At 34.0% G+C, this 12,400-nt stretch overlaps 1 protein-coding gene across 2 annotated transcripts in view; it reads right to left on the reverse strand.

The window, feature by feature from the left end:
* COPG2 (coat protein complex I subunit gamma 2) overlaps positions 1-12,400 on the reverse strand; it is a 214,163-nt gene that overhangs the window by 54,006 nt on the left and 147,757 nt on the right. For both annotated transcript variants that reach the window (XM_077133782.1, XM_077133859.1), the window contains 4 exons: positions 4,134-4,229; positions 3,109-3,352; positions 933-1,008; positions 42-145 (listed from right to left, as the gene is read on the reverse strand). In XM_077133782.1, coding sequence (XP_076989897.1) covers positions 42-145; positions 933-1,008; positions 3,109-3,352; positions 4,134-4,229 — 520 coding nt within the window. The remainder of the gene's footprint in view (positions 1-41; positions 146-932; positions 1,009-3,108; positions 3,353-4,133; positions 4,230-12,400) is intronic.

Below are 12,400 nucleotides of genomic sequence, written 5' to 3' on the forward strand. Positions count from 1 at the left end.
GAACAGAAGTGTATCTTTTTACATCATTAGTTCTCACTGACCATTGAAGATATATGCAGCATTCAATGCCATCTGCCTCTGCTGCAGCACATTCAGATAGAAGGTAGCTCTGTCCCGTACCTCATCATCAGTATCCATCATACACCTGGAATCAGAAATAGGCATGTCATAGTACTGCAAAGGTTTCCAGTAGCATTACCACCATAATTAAAGGACAAGATTCAGGCTTACAGTGGATCCTAAAGCCTCCACAAATCTTGGGTACTATTCTGAAGTACTAAAGTAACAGTGTTATTATGAATCAGAAGCACTACATAAGTAGGCATTACAATAACTAGGAAGAACACAATTACAACAGATAGCAGTTTGGAGTCTATTCTTGGATCTGCAAACATATGACCATGGTAAAGACTTAAACTTTTCTATAATTAAGAAAAGGAATATTATACTTCATAAGACAAATGGCCTTCAGATTCTAGATTTGTTACCACTCAAATGACAACATTTTAATTAAACCAGCTTTGACCTGAAATTTATATATTTCAATTCTAAGATGCAATCACAGAATGTTTGCTCAAGCAAGTCTTTTCCTCATCATATAGGGAACCATGTAGTCCTTGAAAAGCTGTTATTTTCAACTCTGCATGATGAATCACCTAAGAGCCCCTTGGAGTTAGCACCAAGTATACAAACTGAGGCTTATGTATTTAGGTTACTTTCTCAAAATTTTATAAGAAATTCAAAGTAAAATGTTATCGGACGTGGATATACATAATACCTAGAAAGAGAAAGAAAATGCCATTTGCCCTTGACTTATTCCATCAAATTTACACTTAGGTCCTGCAATGCATTTGATATGGTACAATAAGGAATTCTCCACTCAGCTATACGGAGTTCTAATTAAAAAAACAAAACAAACATCTTTTACTTAACTTTGTAAGAGTACAAGGATGCTTGGAAGAAGATTCTCATTCTGAGCCCCAAATTTAGCCAAAGCACTCACAGCAGCTATAATGAAGCATCAAGATTAAGAAACAAAATGTTGATTTCTCAGAATTAAACAACCATTAAAAAAATAAAAATCAGAGAAGTGTCCCCATGTTCAGTTGTGATTTACTCTTAGTTTTATAGTGTATTTCTTTATTTCTTGGATGCATTTAAGCATAAATAGAATTTTCCAGGCCCAAGAGAGTTTTGAATAGGAAAATCCTCCATGCGTTGAGAAAAACAATCATATGTTTCTTATCCTCTACGTCCATCACACCCCCTTATTTATCACACTGAGGTATTTAAGCCCTAATTTCAACTAACCAGCCACAAGCATAAAGAAAACCTCTTATTATTAAAATTCACTTCATTTAACAAAGACATCTTTTCACTTAACTTTTGTGAGGAACTGTGCTAGGTGCTGGGGTTAGACAGATAAAGATACAGTACTTGACCTTAAGAGAGGTAAAAAATAATCATAGGGTCAGAGCCCCTGATCTCAAGAGAGATTAAAGACATAGTCCCTGACCTCTAGTAGGAGAGACTGGTAAGTAAAGAGATAATTACAATCTAGTATAGTAAATCTATGGTAGGTGCTATGTCAGTATAGAGAAGGGAACTTAAATCAGAATTGGTAGAGAAGTATGACAAGGAGTTAACACCTACTACTTAAGCTAAATTCTGAAGAAGGAGTAGAGTTGCCAGAGCAAAAAGGCAGAAAAAAGAATTAGAAGCAGAAAGAATAACAAGTACAAAGTCCCTTAACTCCTTGTAGAGAAGAATATAACTTCAGGAAGATATATATCACTATAAACAGTTTAGCAATTTTGAAGCATAGGACCCATGTTTGAGAGCAGGAGATAAGTGAGAGACTAGAGATAAAATTAAGATAGGTCTTAGTTATTAAAGATTGTTAAATATGGGGAAAACATTAGTCTCAGAAAGAATTTTTTTAGCAGAGTGTGAAGAATAAACAGAATATGTGTGAGTCTAGAAACAGTCAAACTAGCAAGGAATCTGAAATGGATGAGAGTCTAAAGCAGTACCTGTGAAATTAAAGAAAAAAGGGAACCAAGAAACATTAAGGAAACAAAATTGATAGAACTTTGTTACTGAATAAGAGGGAGGCTGTAAAACAGAGGGATAAGTTCTTGTTTTAGCAACTAAGTGGATGGTAAAGATGAGGATTTCAGTTTCAGTTAGTTTGGATTTCAAGTGCCTAAGGTAGTTGGACATATAAATTTGGGAAAAAGATATGAACAAGTATGCCATAGTATATCAGCAGAGTTATGATACAAGATCACCAGAAGGAATGTACATATTGAGAATACAAGACACCATGGAAAACTATTTTAAGGAGAGTCTTAAGAAGAGAAACCCTATATATAATACTGAGGAATGATGGAAAAATGGAGGCTAGGCTATTGTGGAAGCCAAGGGAAGAGAGAGTTTCATGAATTGTTTAATCAATAATACATTAAATTGACTGAGGTAAACTGAGATAAAAACCTTAAACTGTCTAATTTCATTATCCAACTAGTTTATAAGTAATTTTAAAAAGAATACTTTCAGAGGATTTTTAAGGGAGAAAGCTAGATTATAGTAAATTCAGAAGAAATGAAAAATAATTTCACCTAGGCAGCTAGTAATGGCTACTTCAAGTTTATATGAAAGGGAAAGAAAAGTATTGAGAGTCAATAAGTAGGGAGGGATAATGGTTCAAAGAAGGGATTATATTTTTAATGTGAAGTACTTGGACCTAGTCATATGCTAAGGTGAAGGAACCTTAGAGAGGAGGAAGTAAAAAATTCCTAAGATTAGTTTAGAAAGTTACTTAAAATATATAGAGATACACACACACACCCATATACACATACTTAGGGCTGTGGCTGAAAAAATGGATGATGCCATCAAATTGAAGGTCAAGGGTTATTTATCTCTGTATCTAAGGTGGAAATTGGAGTATGGAGAAAGAGCGTTAAATCCAGGCCTTAAGGTGCTCTAAAATTCTACTATCAAATGGATCTTGCAATTTCATTTTCCAGTTTTATTACCAGCCCCTTGAATTATGCATTTCAAAAGATAAGCAGTTAAATAATTATCAGTGTTTCAATAACTCACCAGCTCTGACAGCCTCATTTTCCAGGACAACCCTATTAAAAATAAAGCGGATATACTTGGAGGGGACAGGCGTTCTGGGGCCCTCTTTGCCCAACAGGTGGAGAATCTTAGTAGCCAGAACAGTGTGTTCACAGTCTTCAATAAATTCACAAAGGTGAGCTAAACCTGATTCTTTACTCTCAGGGTTTTCTTCCACAATGCTGATTATGCAGTCCACAATGGCCCGCTTGTATTCAAAGCCTCCCTGGCAAAAGAGAAGAAAAACTACCTTTCATTCTAAAGATATTTTTTGGAGAAATGCTTATACTCTGAGGCTCTTGCTTCTAGTATTCAGATTTTATTTCCTTCCTGCATTAGTTTTCTAGGGCTGCCAAAACAAATTATCACAAACTTGGTGGCTTAAAACAACAGACATGTATTCGCTCATAGTCCCTGAGGCTAGAAGGCCAAAATCAAGGTGTCAGCGAGTCCATGCTCTCTCTGTCCAATGGCTCTACAGAAGAATCCCTCCCTGCCTTTCTTAGCTTCTGGTGGGGGCTGGCCATCCTTGGCATTCTGGGGCTGGTAGCAGGATAATTCTGGTCTCTGCCTCTGTCTTTACACAGCCTTCTCCTCTGTGTGTCTCTATTTCTGCGTCTTTTCTCCTCTTCTTATATGAGTACCAGTTATATTGGATTGAGGGTCCAGTCTATTCCAGCATGACCTCATCTTGAGTAATTATATCTGCAACAACCTTATTGCCAAATAAGGTGGTATTCTGAGGTACCTGGGGTGAGAACTTCAACATATCTTTTTAGAGTACAGAAATAAATCCATAAAACCTCCCCTTATGAAAGAAACAAATGTTTTTTCTCCAAGTAGGAACGTCAAAGAAATAGCACATTTAGTGATGAAAACAGACCAACCAGAATTAATCACAATACTTGAAAGGCATAAGAAGATAGTGCTTAAAACACTATAGTTTTTATTGGGAAGCATGAGAATTTAGGAGAGCAACTTCCATAACTAAAAAGCAGACCACTTACATCATCTCGGAGCATGTTGGAGAGAAAAGTCATCATGACGCTGTGCTTTCGTGGGTATTTCTGACAGAGAGCACTAATTGCCTGGACAACTACCACCTGTAGAAAAACAAACAGGATATTCATCTTTATAACTTGAGCTACTAAGAATACTTTCATCTTATTTACTGCGAGCAATGAAGACATAATGGATACCTAAAATGACAAAAGTAGTTCTTCATGAAATATGAATAAGAATATCTCAAAGGAAAATAAAAAACAATGTAAAAAATGAAGTTCATTCAAGAGATCCCATTCCTCTGCCCAAGAAAATAAGCACATAGAATTCTTAAAGTAAACAGTAAAGATAAAATGCTTAAACAGACTGATTTCCAAGGACAGACAGAGAATGTTATCAAGGAATTACTTCACAAAAAAAATACCAGGCACAAATGGTTTGTAGGGGACTTTTACTAAAACTTTAAAGACCATTGTTGAGTACTGTGAAGGCAAGTTAGCCTGCCATAATTTGATGAATGCTAGTAGAAACCATGAAACTCACAGGTCAAAGATGACAGTTTATTACTTAAATCTATAAAAGTAGCCATATTATCCACATTGTGGGACCAGTTCCCTGAGCCTCAATTCCTACAAGGTAATGTGAAGAGACGTGTACCCACAGTGGATTGCATTACAGGAAAAGAATCCTGAACAATGGACTTAATAATTTTCTAACAGGTAGTAAGCAAGGCTGTCCTTTGTTTTGAAACATTATTTTTTTTATATTGGATAATAAGTATCCTTTGCTGCAGAAGGAAGTTGTATCAGTAATGTCCAGGACTTTAAGGAAACATGCTCTTTACTCTTGAGAGAGACCTTGTCTCTATCTTTCAAGACTGGAAGATAACTTATACTACATAAAGGGACTAAGTTGAGACAGTTGCGAAAACTGGGCAATTAGTACCTAACCTGCAAGATGTACAGAAATACAAGAGACCCATACAGAATTGCCTGCCAAAACCAGATAGCCCCCAAATCTACATATGTTGTTTCAGAGCATAGAAAATGAAGAAAAATATCCAAAGTCTTTTTATGAAGCAATGATACACCTCAACCTAATAAAGATGGTTTGCATACAAAAATAAAAATTACAAACTGGCAAAATTGATGATTATTGATGCAAATATTTTAAGTAAAATATTAGCAAATAAATTCTAATCCTACATTAAGAAAATAATACACCATGATGAAATGGGTTTTATACCAAGAATGCAAAGATGGTTTAATTTTAGAAAATTCATTAATATGATTCACTATACTAATGAGTGTAAGGAAAAAAATCACATGGTTATATCTATAGATGCTGAAAAATCTTCAATAAAATCTAACACCCACTGCTAATAAAAATTATCGAGAGAAGAGGAATGGTTGGATACTTTCATAACATGATAAAATAGGTACGCCTAAATCTGATGTTGGTACCTTACTTAAAGGAGAAAACATAAGAGGCATTCCCATTGAGGTCAGAAAGAAAGTCAGTATGCTGATTACATCCATTATTATTTAATATTATTCTGGTAATATCAGCTGATGCAATTAGACAAAAGAAAACAATTAGAGAAGAACTGGAAAAGAAAACTAACCTCTATTTTTATTTACATATGATATGACCATTACTTTGAAACTTTAAGAGTATCAATGACTAAATTAACCCAGCAAGGTAGCATGCTATAAGTTAACATGAAAAAACAGTATTCATATACAGGAATATTAATATGGCTGAATGATATTAGAATATATAATGGATGAGAAAACCCCATTTATAATAGCAACAACAAAAAAAAATGTTTGGAATAAATGCTTGGCATTTTATAAAACATTCAGAACTGGTATAAAAATAGTACAAAACATTCTTGAAAGACACAAAAGTAGACATAAACAAATAAAACGACACCCCTTATCCTTGGTTAGGATGTTTCAATATCACGAGGAGTCTGCTCTCCCTTAAGTAAACTTACAAATTGTATGTGAGCCCAACAAAAAAAGACAATTTTTTTTATGAAGCTAAACAAATCGATACTAAAATTTATAAGGAAAAATAAACATGAGAGAATAGGAGGAAAATACTGAAAACAAAGCACAACAAGGGAAGAACTAATAGGTATTCATATATCCTATAAAGTCTCTATATTTAAAAGTTTTTGGTACTGTGCATGAATGTATAACTGGACCAACAGAATAAAACAAAGCCCAGAAAGAAACCCATGTACACATGGAAGTTTACAGTATATGATAAAGATGACATCTCATACCACTGGGGCAAAGATGGTCTTTCAAATTAAAACTTTTTGGGACGAGTAGATAGTCATTGGAAAAAGATAAAATTAGATCCATTCCTCACACAATATACAGTAATAAACTCCATTGGATCAGGGCTCTAAATTTAAAAACTGAAACTATACATACATTAGAAGACAACATGGGTGAATTCATCTATAGTCTGAATAGAAAGGCTTTCTAATTATGACTCAAAATTCAAATGCAATGAAAGAAAAGAGTGATAAATTTAATTTTGCAAAAATTCTAAATTTGAACATGACAAAAGACATAAGCAAAGTCAGAAGATAAATGAACTGAGAGAAAATATTTGTAACACATTTCAGGTAAAGGGCTAAAATCCCTACTATACAAAGAACTTTAAATAAATGAGGAAACAAAAGGCTAAAAATCCTTTAGAAAGTAGGCAAAAGACAAGAGCAGAAATTCACAAAAAGAGGTATTAAATGACTCTTGAAAATAGAAACATGTTTAACTTCCCTCATAATACGAAAAATGAAAATTAAAACTGCACTGAGATACCATTTCTCGCACATCTGACTGGCACAACTATAAAAGCCTAACAATAGACTCTTGATGAGATTGTGGGGAGACTGGAGCTTTCATATATTGCTAGAAAAACTTAGCACTTTCTACAAAATTTCATATATATTTATCCAGCATACCAACTTCTAGAAATTTACCCTGAAGAAATACACACCTCCAATATTTTGAAAAAGCTTATGCACAAGGTTATCCACTGCAGTATTATTTGTAATTGCAAAATACTGCAAACTAAATGTCTAAGCATGGGAGATTGGTTCAATAAACTAGGCTACACACACATACTTACGCAGCTGCAAAAGAGAATGAGCAATACATCTATGAATTGATTGAGTGATTTCCAGCATACATTGTTAAGTAACAAATGCAAAATACACCGGAGCATATACAGGAAGCTGTCTTTCATGAACAAATAAAAGGGAGAAAATAAGAAACATGTAAAAATCATACCTTTACCAAAAGAAACACAAAAAGGACAAACCAGAAATCAATAAAGTTGGCTACTTATGAGAAGCTGTAGGTGGGGTAAGGTGGAAGGGATATGGGAGAAAGTGACACTTGGTGAAGTTTTGACTTTTGGGTGCATTATGTTTTACATTATTAAAAAGATAAAATTAAATCAATATGGATGGGACAGGAGAAAAACACTAAAACTGAAAGTCAACTGAAACAAATGGATTCAGCTGTGTTTCAACCACAGTGGGTCAGAAAAGGAAGAAAGAACTAATCCAAAATAACTTATAAAGCCAGTATTGACTATTATCTGTGTGCAGATTTTAAAAGATCAATTTTGGACTAGTGGTTCTTTCCATATTAAACAGACATAAAACAACTATAATAATAACTGACACTGAAACTTAGACGTAGTTCTTTATAGGTATTATTTTATTTATATCATGCAATAACTCTATGAAGGAGATACTGTTATCTCCATAGTACAGCTAAGGAGATTGAAGCAGCAAGAGTTTACATGAACTGCCTGAAGCTATATATCTGATAATGGTAAAATGAAGATTTCAACCAAGGGGTTTTGACTTCAGAGGTCATTCTCTTAACCACCACACAGACTGCCTCCAAACTCTTCACTCCTTAGCTTTACATTTGAAATTGGTCCTATGCACACATTTCTGCTGGGAATATACTTAGGAATGAAACTGCTGGGTCACAGGACATGCATATGTTTAGTTTTAGAGGATGCTGCCAGTTTTCCAAAATGGCTGTCCAATTTATACTCTCAGTGTATGAAAGGTTTGGTATCCTATATCACTTAACAACACTGAATATTTCCTAATGCTTCCATTTTAATCTTTCTGGTGAAAGAGTAACTGCATTGAGCATTTTTTTTTTTTTGCATTTCCTTAATGATTATGAAATTGAGTTACTTTCCATATGTTTTTGGCCATTTGGATATATATTTTTTATACAGGGTGTGTTCAAGACTTGCCCATTTTTTTCAACTGCGTTTCTTTTTGATTTATAGGAGATCTTTATATATACTCAAATTGAGTGCTTTCTAGTACATGTATTGTGAACATCTCCTACTCTGTGGCTTGCCTTTTCATTCTCTATGGTGTCTTTTGGCAAACAGAAGCTATTAACTTTAATCAGGTCCAGATTATCAAAATTTGTGTCTTGTGTAAGAAATATTTTTATTACTCTAAGTTTCTATGTTTTCTTCTAAAATCTTTATTGTTTTGCTTTGCACATTTAGATCTGGAATAGATTTTTGTGTGTAGTGTGAGATAGGGGTTAAGATTCATTTTTTCCCATATGGATATACTATTGATAAACCAGTAAAGTTTTAATAACTTTTAATATTAACTAACACAATCAATACCTGAATTCAAAGATGTGACTAACACAGGTATATTAGGTAGCAGAGAAAGAAACAGAATGGTATGCTAAGAAAAATGATTTTAAATTAGAAAATTTAAATTTTAGCCTTGGCACTGCTGCTAATTCACCATTATGAGCTTAGGTAACTCAGCAACTTTTTGTTTTTCTATTTTATTTTTACTAGAGAAGTTGTAGGTTTAGAAAAAATCAGGCAGAAAGGATAGGACTCCCATATATCCCCCTCAGACACACAGTTTTACCTATTATTAACATTTTGCATTAGTTTGTTACCCTTGTTACAATTGATGAAACAATATTATTATAATTTAACCATTAACTATAGTCTACAGTTTACATTACTCAAGTCCATAGTTTATATTAGGGTTCAGTGTTTGCATCGTAGTTTCTAGGGCTTTTAAAAAGTTTTATTCTGATAACATATATATAACAAAATTTTCCGTTTTAACCACTTTCAAATAAACTATTCAGTGATGTTCATTACATTCACAATGTTGTGTCACCATCACCACCACTCATTTCATCTTTTAATACTCTAGCTTCCTCAGCTGACAAAAAAAACAGACAAAAGAGCAGCTTGAGCAGTTATTCTTACTGAATAATCTAAGAGACATAGCAATAAAGATCTACATATGACTATATAGATTTACTTTAAGCCTTTGGTGATGTGGTATTTGATATAACAAACTTTAGGATATATCCTTGACTCCTCAAGCTTGCTTCCCAACAACAACTATTTTATTTTTTTATTACCTTCCTAAAACCACCATATGTTTAAAGAGGTGCTCTCTTTAGAAGACCCTCAAAAATAGCATTTTTTAAAAACCTAGAAGAGAGGTAAAAGTAGCATCATATCCAGTGATACATAACACACTTGATACTGAATCAATCACTTTGTGTCATAAAATTACATAGAGTCAGAAAGCAAAACCTAAAAAGATTTTTTATAAAATATTGAATATTTTATAATATTTCAAATTTCCAATATGAAAAAGAATACTGGATGGTAAACTTGGAGTTTCACAGCTTGGTGAAGATTTATTTTATTATAGGTTTAAAAAACAGGCAAATTTTTAGCTTAATTTTTAAATGGTTTTATTATTTGGCTTTTTTACTCTTTTCCTTGTGAAATATTTCATATTATTATATAATGTATATATATAAATTTTAGCAGATGATAATAAAAACAAATCTCTGTGCACTTACTCTACAGCTTTTTTTGGCATGGGCAGGCTCTGGGAATCGAATCCAGGTCTCTGGCATGGCAGGTGAGAGAATATATAGCTCTTTAAAAAGCACATTTCCATTATCTTTGAAGCTGTGCCATGGACCCCTTCTGATTTTCTTCCTAGCTAAAATCACTATCCTGAATGTCTTTGTCTCCTTGTTTTTCTCAAAGTTTTATAATTTGCGTGTATATATGAATAATCCCCAAATAATATATAACATTTAGTTTGCTTATTTTTGAAATTTTATTTTAGTCTATCATGTTGTATGTAATTTTTCTGTAACATGTTTATTTTGCTCAACATGATATTTGTAAAATGTAACGTATATAATTGAAATTATATCCTATTTCCAAATTAGAATTGCTGGGGTTACAAAATATACATTTTCAAATTAACTAGTTAACACCAGAATTTTTCAAAGTAATTGCACACAGGAATATTTAAGGATTTCCACTGCTCCACATCCTCACCAACACTTTCATGTGTGTGCTTATTGGGTAACTGAAGTCAGTAAACTATAGCCCACAGGCCAAATCTGGCCTAATGCCTTTGTAAAGCTTGAGAGCTAAGATGGTTTTTACATTTTAGGTTGGGTGTAACAAATGAGTATGAGTGCTAAATCATTATACTGATATTTCTTTAGCCTCCACTACCTTACGACAGTTAGAAATAAAACCTACAGTTGTGGAATTGTAACCCATACCAAACTCTGAAATCTGTTTTACAACTAATTGCTGTGAAAGAACTAGAGAAGGGACAGAAAAAAGACCTGGAGAGCGATTTTTACCACACAGAGGGGCTTGGGTTGAAAGAGCAGCTCAGGTTGAAATCTGAGAGGCAGAGAACCGGAGGCTGGCCAGCTAGTGCAAACAGCCTAGCGTGCCCATTTCTGGATGGACTGCTACCATTATGCACACCGCACCCCCCCCCCCCCACGACCTACAACTCCCCTCACACCACACACACTTGAATCCTGTCACCCATCCCACCCTCCAAGCACCCCCTCCCCGACCCCTTTCCTATGCATCCCTACCCCATATCCCATCCCCATGTGAGCCTACAAGCCTGTCCCAGCTGGACCCACCTCTCCTGAGCAAGCACACAGTCTCACCCCACGCCTCCTGAGACCTACAGCAATCCATCACTGGACTGTTGTGCCTCACCACACATCCTGTTCCATACCCATCCTGCAAATACAAAGCTTTAGACTACTGAAGGAAATCAACATCCAAAGTAACCCTATCAAGATATTTACATGCCACAAAGACAACAGAAGATCACTAACCATATGAAGATGCAGACAGATACAGCCCAGTCTAATGACCAAATTAAAACACTGGAGAAGACACAAACTTTGGAACAACTAATCAGATATTCATATGTTACTAAAAAAATCAGTGGGATGGCTAATGATATAAAGGAGATCAAGAAGACATTAGAAGAGCATAAAAAGGACTTTGAAAGAATAAATAGAAAAACAGTAGACATCACAGAGATTAAAGATGCTGTAGACCAAATAAAAAATATACTAGAGACACACAATAGCAGATTTCAAGAGGCAGAGGAAAGAATAAGCAAACTAGAAGACAGGACAACTGATTCTGAACAAACGAAAGCAAATGACAAACAGAGAAGAATATGCAACAGAGACTACAGTGGCCTATACAGCCTAAAATATTTACTATATTTACTATGTGGCCTATCATAGAAAAGATTTGCCAACTCCTATGCTAAAACATTACCTTTACCAAAATCAATCTCCCTATCATTCTAATTTATGTTAGAAACAGCAGTAAAAACAAACTTCATAACCTTCCAAGATTGCCTAAAGATGCAAACTGTCTGCTTGAATAGACAGGCTTAGTTTATTTTTTTAAAGTCTACATTTATAGTAAGTAGAGAGTAATTAAGGTCAATTATACTTCTTAGCTGAGAACTAAATAAAAATTAAACAAAATTTCTCCTTTCATTCTTCTAACTGAAATTTATTGTTCTTTTTATCTCGGACACAATCTCATCAATTCTATCCAACACTGTCCTGGAAGTGCTAGCCATTGCAACAAGGCAAGAAAAATAAAGAAAAGGCATTGGATTGGAAATAAAGATGTAAAACCATATTTTCAGTATATATTATTATTTATATAGATAATCCTAAGGAATTATATGAAAATTACTCGAGCTAATAAGGGAATTTAGTAAGGTCACAGGACACCAAGTTAACAAAGAAAAACCAAACCCAGTATTTTTTATATACTAGCAGCAAATAATGAAACAAAAATTCTAATAAAATAGAATTAAAAAGTATAAAACATTTAGGTATAAACTTAA

The sequence above is a fragment of the Tamandua tetradactyla genome, chromosome 1 (assembly GCF_023851605.1).
Source record: "Tamandua tetradactyla isolate mTamTet1 chromosome 1, mTamTet1.pri, whole genome shotgun sequence".
Lineage (NCBI taxonomy): Eukaryota > Metazoa > Chordata > Mammalia > Pilosa > Myrmecophagidae > Tamandua > Tamandua tetradactyla.